Genomic DNA, 15,682 nt, shown 5'->3' with positions numbered 1-15,682 from the left:
TTGGCGACGTAATATGTGCTACATAATTTCATTTTTAATTTTAGAATAATCTATTATAAGTTCAGCAAACGTTGACCCTGTTTGTAAAGTGTACGCCATATCTCAAGATTAAATGTATATTATTACTAACAAGTGTCCCGTCACAAATTATGTATTTGGATGTATGTATTTCTGATTTAGATTGTTAAATTGGTGTTTGTTTTCATACTGTATACTAACAAAATACGGTTTATCTTATTTTTACAAAGCCTATTCTTACATCGTTTATGAATAAGTTGTAATATAACAACTTAATTAAATTTAGTAACCAAATTGAAAATATTTAAAAAAAAATGATTTAAAATAATATTTGGAGTCGATCATATAGAAGATTCATTATTTATGCAAGTATAACGTAACACATTTTAAAATACGTACTTTTATACTTTCATGAGTAGTTAATGGCTAATGAAATGTTGAATAAATGTCATTCTTCAATAAAGCTAATTTATTGTAAAAAATATATGCATGAATTTTTACAAGTGGGAGTAGGTCGACTAAAATTATGTATTAATTATAACATTCACTTGCATTGTGTAACCAGATTCATCATTCACAGACATAGCTTGCTTAGCATAAGTGTAAAGCCTTTTAATTGCTAATTCAAAAACTTTACTTCCATAACATAACCGGTTAACATAAACAATGTTTATTCATAACCTGCATTTGGGCAATATTGTGATTTTCCAAATTCATGAAGATTTTTGTCAAAAAACCCAATTATATACTGTTTACTGTTTTGTATATAGTTCGTATTTTTGGTATTAATTGCATGATTGTCATCTGTATAAGGTGTCCCCTTTTTACTGGGTTATACACGTACTTGCACATATTTGGCTCTGTAAATTAAGCATTTTCCCTAATATGTTTATCTTGAATATAATTGTACAAAAACACAACAACAAATCTCAAACATTAATTTGAGCATTCTTAGTTTACATTTAAAATGCTTTTATTGAAATAATATATGATGTGCGTTTCTAATATAGAAAGGAATATGACGAATGTACTATATTCGATTTATTCGCGAATCACCTTGCTATTATTACAAATGAAAAGTGTTAAATACATTTAACGACAAAATGATTGTCGTAAACACGTTGTACTACTGCTCGAAACAAGTGTACCACATTAATATATGTTTTTTCTCACATATGTTTATGAAAAAAACAACGCATACAAAATAGATATAACATTTGCAAAAACATTATGAATGTATTAAAGTGTACAAATCAGTAGTTAGCATTCAAACTGGCTAGTTAAATTTCGTGTAGCTTTTTTATACACAATGTTATCCTTGTTTATGGCCACCGAAAAGCGTAAATCGAAAACTGAGTTTGTGAATTTGTTGATTATAGTTCTTGCGTCTGTAGTCTTATTTCATTTGTCAGTATATCAACTCTTAGAATCACGTGACACGTTGTTGGGATTGAGTCTCGGAATCTGAAACAGAGTTAACGTCATAGGAAGTCAAACAATTTATATTTGTGATTTGTCGTTGAATGCAAATACTGTAAATACTTAACTAATACGCTATTAAAGCGCATTGTATCTAAAGATTTATACCTGAAAATAATAATTCGGGAAGAGTTTGAGAGCCATGCCTTGCCACGTCATGTTAGTTGAGTCTTCTGCTTCACCTGCAAACACATCAGTCATGGAAGTGAATTTTGCTCGACACACGAAACTATAATACACTTATTTCTCAAATGTGTAGTCTAGAAACAAATATAAACAAATACAATTAAGTATACTAACGTCCGGACAGGTGTGCATCAAATGGGGAATTCCGAAATGCCTGCTCGGTGTGTCCCTTTGAACTTGAATAAAACATAAAAATATTTCATACGAGATGTCATTTTAATGCATCAGCAACCACAGCATGGAAACTGCATGAATCGTTCATCCATTCGGTAATTTTTCTCTACGTATGATGTTTACTGTGTTAACTACTGTCTTGCAAAAACTTAACTCTTATGGTATTATATATGATGCATAATCAGTTCATATAAAATAGTCGTCCTAAAAAGTAATTTTAAAATTGTTGCATAGTATGCCGAGCGGAACTTTAGTTGAAGACGCATATTTGTTCATACAACCCTACTTGATGAAACACGGATGACTGGTTTCAGACATTTGTATATACATGTAAACAATCAAAATCCCGTTTGAGTATATGATCTTCGGAACATTGTTTCGTTTGCCCACACTTCCAACTTTAAATCTCCCAAATATATACGCTATCAAATCCTTTTAATTTAAAATGTAGTTTGTAATTAAATGTTTTGCATTTAACAACCTCATAATAAAGATATATACCTATAGCGATTTTTCCCCTTTCGTTTTACCACTACATATATTGTTGTCAATATGGCTATTGCAAAGAGTGACCCACATGCAACAGAAACACCAGCGATAAGCTTCATGTTGTCTGAAGGAGAAAACAGAACTATGTTATAGTAAACTATTAAGTACTGAGTTTATCGATTTATGAGGATATGTTTTGTAAACATCAAAACATCTTCTACCAATTGAAATTTGAGAAAAAAAGCATACATGTAAATGATACATATCGATACAAATGCTATTGTAGAATGAATTTCTTTTGAGTCAAAGTTCTGATAGTGTAACCGTCCTGTTATAACCAAACATCGTTTAACTTGTGTTTTAAAGTGCATAAATATAATGTGTTGTAGGTGTATTATCATGTGACATCAGTATCAGTATATATGTAGATTATAGAATAGCATGTATTTGACACCGTCATTGTCAATCATTTAAGTCAATTATAATATTGTGGGGTCTATTATTGTTCATAGCACGAGTGGATGATATACAAAATAATGCGTACTTGAGGCCGCTGTGGCACATGCAGGTTTACCATCTATGATGGCACACGGCGTTCCGTATGCGCATTTTCCCACGAGGTCTTCGTACAAGCCACACAGCATGGTTGCGTTAGAAAGTTGTTCTGCCAAATGATTAAAATTATGGTCATCACCAGTTTTCGGGACAGGCGTTAGCAATAAGGACGAAAGGTACTGAGGCATAACGTTTTAGTGAAATGTAAACACCATTCAAGATTTGTCATCATGTTTTCGCTAATTGTCTTGTTAACACTTCGCCAATCTGCGTTTGTGCGTTAAATATTTTTGTATTGTGTTCAATGAAACTGAATTGAAATCGAATATATTGACTGTTTAAAAACAGGTTAATAACGTCAATGAACTTATATTCGCATACCTGATGATGCTGTTACATTTTGTTCTTCATAGTTAACGCTTGTTCCACTTGCAAGACCCACTAAGGCATTTGTGACCCATGCAGACGCGTTTTTAGCGTAGTAAAGTGTAAAGTCTACTTGTATGCTCCCTTTTCTGTAGGAACAACACGAAAGAGCACACTCATTCATCATTAAAATGGAACATATTATAATACTTTTTCTTTGTTGTAGAAATATATATTTACAATCTTAGAGCAAATATCTTTTACAGAAAACAAAGTACATGTACACGTAGTAACTGCAAATAAAGCAAACCTTAAAGCGGTAACAACAATTTTGAATCCTGAATCCTGAAGAAAACGCCGCATGTATTTCCATAACTGCAATTAATCAAACTATTTTTTTTATTGAACATGAGTGTAGCCAACTAGTTATGCCAAACACAACTCATATAAGCATAGTGTACATTGTCTCCCTTGAAAAACACGCAATACGAAAAATTTATATATTTAACATGCAAAAGATGTAATTGCGTTGCGTTAACATTGTTCGCAAGAGAAGAATAGTATAAGCTTAGTATAAACCATTTGTTTGATACAAACCGTATTTCATTAAATGAGTCCATGACTATAGAAAGTATCTCGCCAGGTGCTTAAATAGCTATTCCGTTTCTTAAAGTATTTCATGAAAACACAACACCTCGCGTGGAAGTTTATATGCCCAATTTAAGAAAACAACGTGTTTTTTGTTAGCTCATGGCCATATAAAATGAAAACTCTTGGAATATAAACAACAGCTTCACATACCGATAACGTTACCTTCCTTGCAACCACCGCAAACGTTCCGTTGGACGAAAAGTTGGCATCTTGTCCAATGGAAATGTTCAATGTGATTTGGAGGTCTAAGTGTTCATACTTCGCTAAAACTAACAATCTATATGATATTAATTGAAATAAAACAGTCCCGCTCATCGGATGAATATTTGTTGATTCGGAAATTATAAATAATGCTTTCCGCAATATGCAAATTCACATTTCCAACAATTCGTTTTTGGTTCGGTGTATGTTAAATAATTTAGCTAAAATCATCAATCGAAACTAAAACATATATATCTAATTTAGGTGTGTTACCTATCGAAGCATTTGTACACAATCTTGAAACATCTTCTACCAGAAAGCCTCTCTTGCAGTAACATTCATAGGATCCTGGTAGGTTAGCACACAAAGCGTTTGGATCATTACATACATCTGTTTGACACTCATCGACGTCTTGAGACGAGTTTGAAATTAACAAAAATAATTGCGTTGCAATTTCTTATCCAGGGAGTATTGCAGTTTGATAATTCGTAAGAAAAGCGATAGCAGGCAGTTCGGTGTATTAGAGTTTTAAATGGTTGTATTTGTGATTTTACAATGTTTTACAATTAATAATCTTCAAAACCGCATTTCGAGGAAATGTATGGTTCAGAGTAGTTCAAAGTAACAAAAGATGTTAAGGTAAAGTGCGTGTTTTAAGATTCGTTTTTAATGGCCAGAAAGTGAGGTATGAATATGTCTTAATATCTTAATAAAATGTTGAAGCATTAGGCTTATATTTTGATTTCAATTCGAAAATGTATCGTTTACGTTGTTCATGTTTTACAAAACATCTTTGATTATTCTGTCGTTGAGAATGCCCTTTTATAAGATTACTTAGTCAAAAATAATAAAACAAATACGATTTTAACGGAAACCTCAATTATTCAAATACCAGTGGTCGTCGGCCTGATCGTTGTGGAGATGGTAGACGCATTAGGATTGGTCGCAGAGACAGGAGGGAATGCCGTCGTCTTAGCGGTTGTAGGAGTTACTAAACATTATTTTTAATATGGAATAGCAACGTTGATGCTTTCCAAAGTGATGAAACGAGTGTTTAAAGAGTTTAACAATGTTTTGTATGTTAATAATAATGCATCTTAAGAAAAACATTTCGTACAAATGTAAAATACCGATTTAGTTTAATTAACGTCCAAGTTTTAGTTTTTTGGTTGTATATGATGGTTAAGATTTATAATAAATTGACAAAAAGCGAATTAACATTTTGTGCCGTTATCAAACTAACATTTGAAGCATTAGACTTATTGCTCGCTTCAATGTCGAGAATTTATCTTTGACTTTCGAGGTTGTTTACAACACAAAATATATTTTTAACATATTTGAACATGCCAATTTATAATATTATTTATTCAGAAATAATATTAAAAAATAGTAAACGTAAGACACTCTGTGTTTTCCATTACCGGTTGTCGTCAGCGCTGTCGTTGCGGAGATGGTAGACGCAATAGAAGAAGTCTCAGTGACAGGAGGCAATGTCGTCGTCATTGCGGTCGTGACGATAGTGGGAATAGCGGTGTTGGTGATTGTTGAAGTAGTGGTATTAATGGTGGTGGATTTAATGGTGTTGGTGGTGGTGGAAATATTGTTGTTGTTGTTGTTGGTGGTGGTGGTGGTGGTGGTGGTTGTGGTGGCAGTAGTGGTGTTGATGGTGGGGAGAGTAGTGGTGTTGATGGTGGTGGGTGAATTGGTGTTGGTGGTGGTGGGAGAAGTGGGACTTAAGGTGGTGGAAGAAGTGGTGTTAATGTCGGTGGGAGAAGTGGTGTTGATGTCGGTGGAAGATGTGGTGTTGATGGTGGTGGAAGATGTGGTGTTGATGGTGGTGGGAGATGTAGTATTGATGGTTGTGGGAGATATGGTGTTGATGTCGGTGGAATTAGATGTGTTGATGGTGATGGAAGTAGTGGTGTTAATAATGGTGGGATTAATGGTGCTGATGAAGGTGGAAATAGTGGTGAGAGTAATAGTGTTGATGGCGGTGGGTGTAGTGGTGTTGATAGTGTTTGGAGTAGTGTTATTGATGGTGGTGAGATTAATGGTGTTGATTGTGGTGGTATTAGTGGTGTTGATGGTGGTTGGCATAGTTGTGTTTATGGTGGTTTGAGTAGTGGTGTTGATGGTGGTGGAAGTAGTGGTATCGATGGTGGCGGGAGTAGTGGTATTGAATGTGGTGGATTGGGTGGTGTTGGTGGTGGTGAGAGTTATGGTATTGATGGTAGTGGGATTAGCGCTGTCGATGGTGGTGGGAGTAGATTGTGTTGATGGTGGTGAGAGTAGTTGTGTTGATGGTGGTGGGAGTAGTTGTGTTGATGGTGGTGGGAGTAGTTGTGTTGATGGTGGTGGGAGTAGTTGTGTTGATGGTGGTGGGAGTAGTTGTGTTGATGGTGGTGGTAAGTAGTTGTGCTTATGGTAGTGGGAGTAGTGGTGTTGATGGTGGTGGGATCAGTGGTGTTTATGACGGTGAGATCAGTGGTGTTGATGGTGGTGGGAGTAGTGGTGTTGATGGTGGTTGGCGTAGTTGTGTGTATGGTGGTGAGAGTAGTGGTGTTGATGGTGGTGGGATCAGTGGTGTGAATGGTGGTGGGATCAGTGGTGTTGATGGTGGTGGGATCAGTGGTGTTGATGGTGGTGGGATCAGTGGTGTTGATGGTGGTCGGATCAGTGTTGTTTATGGTGGTGGGATTAGTGGGGTCGATGGTGGTGGGAGTAGTTGTGTTGATGGTGTTGGGAGTAGTTTTGTTGATGGTGGTGGGATCAGTGGTGTAGATGGTGGTGGGATCAGTGATGTTGATGGTGGTTGGCGTAGTTGTGTTTATGGTGGTGGGAGTAGTGATGTTGATGGTGGTTGGCGTAGTTGTGTTTATGGTGATTGGAGTAGTGGTGTTGATGGTGGTGGGATCAGTGGTGTGTATGATGGTGTTTATAGTGTAGGGAGTAGTCGTGTTGATGTTGGGGTCATTAGTGATGTTAATGCTAGTGGGAGTAATGGTGTTCATGGTGGTGGAAATAGTGGTATTATTGACGGTAGAAGTAATGAAGTTGATGGTGGTGGGAGATGTGGTGCTGATGGTGGCGGGAGTAGTGGTGTTGATGATGGCGGGAGTAGTGGTGTTGATGGTGGTGGTAGTTGTGGTGTTGATGGTGTTTGAAATAGTGGTGTTATTGTCGGTAGAAGTAGTTGCGTTGATGGTGGTGGTAGATGTGGTGGTGATGCTTGTGGGAGTAGTCGTGTTGATGGCGGTGGGAGTAATGGTGTTGATGGCTGTGGGAGTAGTGGTGTCGATTGTGTTGATTGTTGTTGGAGTAGTGTTGTTGATTGTGGTGGTCGTAGTGGTGTTGGTTTGTGTGGGAGTTGCCCCCGATATGGTTGGCCCTGTGAATAATCATCACAAAATTAAATTAAACAATTTAAAAGGTTGTTGCGAAAGTGTATAGGATTTTGTTGCTGAACTCATATATCGGTTGTGAGGGAACTATTATTCTATTATGTAGGTCGGAAAAAAGTAAATGTATGTATCACTTCGATTTTTTAGCAATGCTATCGTGAGTTCCTGTTAACAATGCTTATCATTTTTAACAGATGGTAAGAAGTTACCCACACCGACAAACGCCACTTTAACCACCTACGATAACATATCTTATCCATATTTGTATGTGCCTTTAATTTATAGCAAAATGATGACTTATCTTACATGGGTGTGTACTAGTTAAATGACCATTACTTTGTATTATTTAATTGGTCATTACCTACAGTTTGCTTCATACATTGAATTATCACTCCTCAACAAGAAGAAGCCGTTATTTTTCACGCAAAGAACCATATTATTCTCAGGCATTTTAAGATCTTGCGGACGAATAAGGTATACAAAATCAATATTTTAAATAATGTTTTATTATGTTTTATCCAAAACGTACCAGTACAATTGATTTCAATCTAATAAGGTATGTTTGTGACTAATGAAAGAACAAAATTATATATGATATTTTCAATTTTTATTTAGTAAGAATCATATAGAATTTGTTTTACCTGAAGCACATGTCTCCCCAGAGTATCCAGACGCACAGACGCATGCAAATCGGTTTACAAGGTCAACGCATGTGCTTCCACTTGTACATGGATTAGATGTGCATTCATTGACATCTAAAAAACATAAACTTTATATATGATCACTTGAGAACGAAAAACACACACTGCATTTAAGTTTTTTTTAAATTATGTGTGTGTTTTTTTCTTTGTTGTTTATGGTATTATGACAGAAAAAGAAATATTGTTTTAAATATCTCCGCTTTCGATCTTCCCGCACAAATTCCGAATCTTGGCCTTAACAAACTATTTTTTCCCACTTTTACAGCGAAATCGGTTGATTAAAGCCCCGTTGATTAAATTTCATCTATAATCAACGGCAAGGCTATAATCAATGGCACGAAATGACGTCATCAACTGCCGAACCGGGAGTACTTTTTCCCACGCACCTCGTCACCTGTATTTGCCAAGTGCATCAATAATAAAAACAATCTCAAATGTTTGTCAATCTTAATGACCTTAAAACAAAGAAAAGTAGCAAAAAACGTGTTTATTTTGGTCATATATTGTCATTAAAACCTAGTATTAGGTAAATTTAACACTATGCAAATAGGTTCTGTTGTTGTTGCTCCCCTTTGACCGTAGAAAACAATCGTCTTGACCAAGAAATCCGGTGTTAATTTACAAGCTGTACTCGGATATGCGTCCATCTGATTTTTCTTCAAAGCATCTTTTCTACCTGTCAATACGCACAAATGACACTGCATCCCGGTGATTCTTGCGTCAACAATTGGGTGTCAACAAGTTAGGTCAGATGCTGAAGGCCATGGCAAAAGACGCCGGCTTTCTCAAGCACAAGAGAATAACGAACCACTCAGTTCGCAAATTCCTGTTCCAAAAACTTCGAAATGCAAACATTCCACCCACTGAAACCATGGCCATAACAGGGCACAAAAATGTCCAGTCCATAACAAATTATTCCAACATATCTGTTGAACAGCAGCAAAAGTGTTCATTCTTGCTCAGTCCAGTAAATGTAACAATCCAACAGATTCCTCTTGTTCACCTTCATGCACCGAAACTATGGCCGAAATGGGGTGTGACCCCTTATGTACCATTCCCTTTATGTACCACTTTGAGACTTTATGTACCACCTATATATTATGAAGGTGTTGTCCATTCATTCATAGCAGTGTGAATGGGCATTAATAAGTAGGAAAATAAAAATTAATTCATTTAATGTTGAATTAAATTACTCTTATAATCATAGAATAATCAATAAGCACTGTGACAAAATGAAAAAAAAATGTTATAATGACATTGTAATAATTTATATAAAGTATGTTTTTTCCCTTTTTTTGGGCTACAAAATTATTTTATTTCATACAGGATTATATAATAATTTAACTTATCACACGAAATAGCTTCATCATCGTCAATGATATTGGTACCACAATCAATACAAGAAAAAATAATGTCTGCCATGATGTTGGTTTGGTTTTACATACTGAATATCACCAGCATATATACACACTTTAACAATTGAGCAACAACACTTACCTTAATTACTTGATAACCTGTGAAAACTTTCTCTTTATCCTCCCTTTGATTTTTTATTTGAAAATGAACATGATAATTTTGTAATTACATAGGTAGCTAATAACTTTATTTATACCACAAATAGACATCCTTTAATGACACCACCTGTTAATTTTTTTGTAAACATGATTAAAGAAGGATTTTTATTTTATTTTTCACAGCTTGAAAATTAAGGTCATTCTCTAAACATGATTAAAAAAGGAAATAATTTTATTTTTTACAGTTTGAAAATGAAGGTCATTATCTCTTCTCTTCAAAGTATCACATTTCAACTATACAATAGGAAATACAAACATTTTAGTTAGACTTAGTCAGAATAAGATAGTGACAAATGGATTTTTATAATATACTTTAATTTCAGGTAAGAATATGAATCATTTATTACTACTGGGGCTAATAAATTATACTAAGACAGTCACTGACACACAAGCTGGCATAAAATATAATCTATGGCAATATATAAGTCTAAATTCATAAATAATTTGTCACAAAATACATTTCATTATTAACACACCTTCATATTAAACCATATATTATTTCTCTCTATATATTATATATATGGTACATAAAGGGTCAGATAGTGGTACATAAAGGGGTGGTACATAAGGGGACTGGTACATAAAGGGTGACATCCGCCGAAATGCAGCCTAGACAACCACTGTCTACCGTCGAACAAGTTGATCTTGATGTACGCCCCACCCAGTCACTTCACCAGCAAATGTCTTTCTCTAGTTCGAACAACTTTGCCTCACAATTCTTTGATGCCACTTTCAACATTCAAAATGATTATGTATATAATTAGCTTAAATCCATGTAATCTTTGTTATTTCGACACGAAATAACCACATATTATAACAAAGAAGCAAATATTGTGCACCTCGTGATCGACTCGATAGTTTGATATCGAAAGTGAATTGTGTGTGGTGTTATGCTACGTTGTAAACAAATGTAGTTCCTTGTATATAACAACTTAATGTCATATTGATATCATAAAACTTAAAGATTTGCAATTCAATATGATTAAAATTGTAATTAATAACGCTCGACACTTTGTTACAGAACGATATTCTGATTAAAAAAAAAATATTATTTGATCAGCGGTTATTTTTGGAACGCGGAGTAATACACTGACGTTGGTTACACTACAGTCATTATCAAAGTACGACAAACACTCAAGAAAACTTATTTTGTTTAAATAAAAAAAAGTTTACTGAATAAAAAGTGGGATAAATAGAATAATAGGTCAGTGTTGATTATAGATCAGGTTTATCATGCTCGGCACGAAAACGAAAAAGCACTCGCCAAGGCTCGTGCTTTTTGTTTTCTAAGCCTCGCATGATAAACCTGATCTATAATCATCACTAACCTATTATTCTCTATGAACACAGTTACTCATGTTATAGAGCTATTCACGTTCAAGTTATTGAGCGGAATCCACAGTTGTTTTCGAATCTTTTCAGAAGAAGTTTTATTTATGGAAAGTGTAGAGAGAACAGTATTTTCATTTGTGATTTATACTGAATCTTTAATCCACAAACCTTAGACGCTATTACATGCGCTGTATTTGTGTACTATGTTTGGACGTGAACGTAATCATCAGACATTTGAGCAACAATTATGTTTCATTCAGGATATTTTATTAAACTAAATAATGTTCTTAGCATAATACTCATTCTCATACACTGTTTTCGCACAAATAGTCTTCCTACAATGTGGGCGCTTTTAATTAAGTTATTCAACGAGTACTTATTTTGAACGGTTCGTGCCTTTAAACGAGAAACTACCCAAATGTTCTCTTCCCAAGCGATTTCTTGCTCTTAGATATTTATATTTTAATGTTCATCATAAATCAGTGAGTTGTTGATTACTTAATTAAACACTCGCATGAATGGATTATTTTATATTACACATTGGTAATATCTATATAAGATATTTCAAAAGTGTATGTATTTTTTTTACCTAAATTGCATGTTGCTCCTGAGTATCCTGGCGCACAGACGCATATAAATTGGTTCACCTGATCGATGCATGTGCTTCCATTTGTACATGGATTAGATGTACATTCATTGACATCTGAAAATAATATCCTTGATGTTCACTTGAAAATGGAAAGAACACACTGCATAGATGTGGGTTTTTTTTCTTTGTTGCATTTAGCATTTGACAGAACAATATTGTTTTCCAGATCTCTGCTTTAGATCTTTCCGTATAAAATCAGAATCTTGGCCTTAACAAACTATGTATACATGTTCAATCATGTTATAAAGCTATTCACGTTCAAGTTATTGAGCGGAATCCTATCTTTTTCCTTTCAAATATTTTCAGAATAATTATTCTTTATGAAAGGTGTAGAGCGAAAACTTTAATTTTTAATAGTGATGTATACTGAACATTTAAGCCACCAACCTTAGGCACAACTACATGTGCTCTATTTGTGTTCTATATTTGCACTTGAATCATAATCGGAATATAGTGGAACAAATTATATCTCATACAAGATATTTGATTGAAATATTTGTTGTTCTAATTTTAATACTATTGCCCATAAATTTGTTTTTGCGTAAAGTCTTTCTACACTGTCAGCGTTGTAATTAAAGTTATTCAACGAATACGTTTTTAACGGTTCGTGGCTGTAAAATAGACCTTACCCGATGTTCTATTCCTAAGCGATGTTTTGCTACAAGACATTTATATTTTTATGTTCATCATAAATCAGAAAGTTGTTGATTTGTTAAATGTCAAAACAGTTTTAGGTTTCGTAAATTTGACAAAGACGCCACACACAACATATACAATCCCAGCATTCGTACGTCCTTATATACAGTGTTATGACAATATCACACCACTCACATGAATGGATCATTTCTATGAAATATTGGTAATATCTATATCAGATAATTAAAAAAATACAAATTTGTTTTACCTAAATTGCATGTTGCTCCTGAGTATCCAGGAACACAGACGCATACAAAGTAGTTCACTTGGTCGACGCATGTGCCGCCATTTGTACATGGATTAGATGTACATTCATTGACATCTTAAAGACATAATTGTGATAAATTTTGTACATGAACATGAAAAGAAAGAACTGCATAACAATGTTGCATACATGTTTTTACATGCATATCATATAAAATCCGAATCGGTGTCGCATCAAACTTAAGACAGATGCGTCACCATGATATCACGCTATTCATTCTCACGTCAGAAAGCCCTATTTCATAATTGTTATGAAAATGTTTTATTTTTGGAAGGTGTGGAGCATAAAGCGTGTTCTTTCCCCCACATTTTGACTGGGGTTATATAGATTCGCACTGTTCCATCCGTCTATTACTCCATTCAAACGCTTCGTTTTGATGCGCATCAGTAAGTAAAACTATTGGTGCAAGCGGTTTGAAGCAGTGGTGTTTATGGTGTAGGGATAAGTCGTATTGATGGTTGGGTAATAAGTGATATTGAAACTAGTGGGAGTAGTGGTGTTCATGGTGGTGGGAGATATGATGTTGATGGTGGTGGTAATTGTGGTGTTGATGGTGGTGGAAATAGTTGTGTTAGTGCCGGTAGAAGTAGTGGTGTTGATGGTGGTGGGTGTTGTGGTGTTGATGGTGTTGACGGTGGTGTTAGTTGTGGTGTTGATGGTGGAAATAGTGGTGTTGGAGCCGGTAGAAGTAGTGGTGTTAATCGTGGTGGTAGATGTGGTGTTGATGATTGCGAGAGTAGTGGTGTTGATGGCGGTGGATGTAGTGGTGTTGATGGTGTTGATGGCGGTGGGAGTAGTGATGCCGATTGTGTTGATTGTTGTTGGAGTAATGTTGTTTATTGTGGTGGGTGTAGTACTTCATGTTTGAGCGGGAGTTGTTACCGATGTGGTTGGCCCTGTGAATAATCATCACAAAATTTAATTTAAAAAGTTAAACGGTTGTTGTATAGGATTTAGTAACGGAACTCAGATATCGGTTGTGAGGGAACTATTGTTTTATTATACAGGTCGCAAACAAGTAAATTTATGTATAACTTCGATTTTCGCGCGGTGCCATGGTGAATTCCGGTTAACAATGCTAAACCTTTTAAAAAGATGATAAGAAATAACCCTCACCGACTAAACCCACTTTAACCACTTACAATTACATATTTTTACTATATTTGTATGTGCTTTTAATTTATATCTAAATGATGAGTAAGCTTATATTGGCAAGTACTTGTAAAATGACAATTACTTTGTAGTGATTAATCGGTAATTACCGAAATTTTCCTTCATACATTGAATTATCACCCCTCACCAACAAGTAGCCGTTGTTTTTCATTCAAACAACCATATTATGTTCCGGCATTTTAAGATCTTGCGGATTAATAAGGTAAACAAAATGAACATTTAAAATAATGAACTTACATTTGTTTTTAATGTTATACCAAACATACCAGAACAATGGACTTCAATCTTAAATAAGATATGATTGTGACTTACTAATATGAGATATTTTCAATTTTTATGTAATGAGAATCATATACAATTTGTTTTACCTGAAGCACATGTCTCTCCAGAGTATCCAGAAGCACAGACGCATACAAATCGGTTCACCTGGTCAACGCATGTGCCTCCATTTGTACATGGATTAGATGTACATTCATTGACATCTGAAAATAATATGCTTGAGTTTCACTTGAAAATGGAAACCACACACAGCATCGATGTGTTTTTTTTCTTTGTTGCATATAACATTTGACAGAAAAATATTGTTTTCCAGATCTCTGCTTTAGATCTTTCCGTATTAAATCCGAATCTTGGCCTTAACAAACTATGTATACATGTTCAATCATGTTATAGAGCTATTCACGTTCAAGTTATTGAGCTGAATCCTATCTTTTTCCTTTCAAATCATTTCAAAAATATTATTCTTTATGGAAGGTGTAAAGCGAAAACTTTAATTTTCAAAAGTGATATATACTGAACATTTAAGACCCCAACCTTAGGCACTACTACATGTGCTGTATTTGTGTTCTATATTTTCACGTGAATAATCGTCCGTATATGTTGGCAAAAATTATGTTTCATACAAGATATTTGATTGAAATAATTGGTTTTCTAATTTTAATAATCATGCCCATACATTTGTCTTTGCGTAAAATGTCCTTTTACACTGTTAGCGTTGTAATTAAAGTTATTCAACGAATACTTTTTTTAACGGTTCGTGGCTGTAAAATAGACCTTACCCGATGTTATATTCATAAGCGATGTTTTGCTACAAGACATAAATATTTCAATGTTCATTATAAATAAGTAAGTTGTTGAATTAAATGTCAAAACAGTTTTAGGTTTGGAAAATTTGACATAGACGCCACACACAACAAATGCAATCCCAACATTCGTGCGTCCTTGAATACAGTGTTATGACAAAAGCACACCACTCACATGCATAGATCATTTCTATGAAATATTGGTAATATCTATATCAGATAATTAAAAAAATACAAATTTGTTTTACCTAAATTGCATGTTGCTCCTGAGTATCCAGGAACACAGACGCATATAAAGTAGTTCACTTGGTCGACGCATGTGCCTCCATTTGTACAAGGATTAGATGTACATTCATTGACATCTGAAAATAATATTTGCGATAAATGTAGTACATGAACAAAGAAAGCACTCTATAAAAATGTTGCATAAATGTTTTCTGTATGCAAACTCAGAATTGTATGCTTTAAGGGAGGCAACACCTGTTGTAATCTTAGTTTCGGGAACAGCTACTACCCGCCCCTTAAGGTTGTGTTATTCATTATTCCTGTGCGAAGAAAAGCAGTTCTTAAGTTGTACTATTTATATGTTTCTTTGAACGTATAATATCAAGCTGTCTATAGATAAATAGTTCGTAACACAGATAAAATTGAATTCGACGATTTCATACATCATTTTTACTTTTAATAACA

The 15,682-nt window shown here is 34.6% G+C and overlaps 2 protein-coding genes and 1 long non-coding RNA gene across 4 annotated transcripts in view; all 3 read right to left on the bottom strand.

The window, feature by feature from the left end:
- Positions 1 to 474: 474 nt before the first annotated feature.
- Positions 475 to 6,339, bottom strand: LOC127849308 (uncharacterized). 2 transcript variants are annotated; one of them, XM_052382030.1, is made up of 11 exons: positions 5,541 to 6,339; positions 5,012 to 5,110; positions 4,393 to 4,530; positions 4,069 to 4,187; positions 3,578 to 3,642; positions 3,283 to 3,416; positions 2,891 to 3,010; positions 2,359 to 2,470; positions 1,798 to 1,859; positions 1,606 to 1,679; positions 475 to 1,482 (listed from the first exon to the last, which is right to left on the bottom strand). In XM_052382030.1, exons 1-11 carry the CDS (start codon positions 6,214 to 6,216, stop codon positions 1,435 to 1,437), a joined length of 1,647 nt encoding a protein of 548 aa, XP_052237990.1. In that variant the 5' UTR covers positions 6,217 to 6,339; the 3' UTR covers positions 475 to 1,434. The 2 variants fall into 2 exon arrangements, with proteins under 2 accessions (XP_052237990.1, XP_052237997.1); XM_052382037.1 differs by lacking the exon at positions 5,012 to 5,110.
- Positions 6,336 to 15,682, bottom strand: part of LOC127849299 (uncharacterized) — a 26,346-nt gene continuing 16,999 nt past the window's right edge. The window contains exons 3-6 of the mRNA XM_052382020.1: positions 12,681 to 12,794; positions 11,717 to 11,830; positions 8,162 to 8,275; positions 6,336 to 7,507 (exon numbers count right to left, since the gene is read on the bottom strand). Coding sequence (XP_052237980.1) covers positions 6,336 to 7,507; positions 8,162 to 8,275; positions 11,717 to 11,830; positions 12,681 to 12,794 — 1,514 coding nt within the window. The remainder of the gene's footprint in view (positions 7,508 to 8,161; positions 8,276 to 11,716; positions 11,831 to 12,680; positions 12,795 to 15,682) is intronic.
- Positions 13,569 to 15,336, bottom strand: LOC127849341 (uncharacterized). The gene is made up of 3 exons (XR_008034856.1): positions 15,241 to 15,336; positions 14,279 to 14,392; positions 13,569 to 13,633 (listed from the first exon to the last, which is right to left on the bottom strand). It is a non-coding gene; the product is annotated as an uncharacterized LOC127849341 (long non-coding RNA).

Source organism: Dreissena polymorpha, chromosome 1 (genome assembly GCF_020536995.1).
Source record: "Dreissena polymorpha isolate Duluth1 chromosome 1, UMN_Dpol_1.0, whole genome shotgun sequence".
In the NCBI taxonomy this organism is placed as follows: Eukaryota; Metazoa; Mollusca; class Bivalvia; order Myida; family Dreissenidae; genus Dreissena; species Dreissena polymorpha.
The sequence above is the reverse complement of the archived record's forward strand: the minus strand, read 5'-3'. Positions and strand labels throughout refer to the sequence as shown.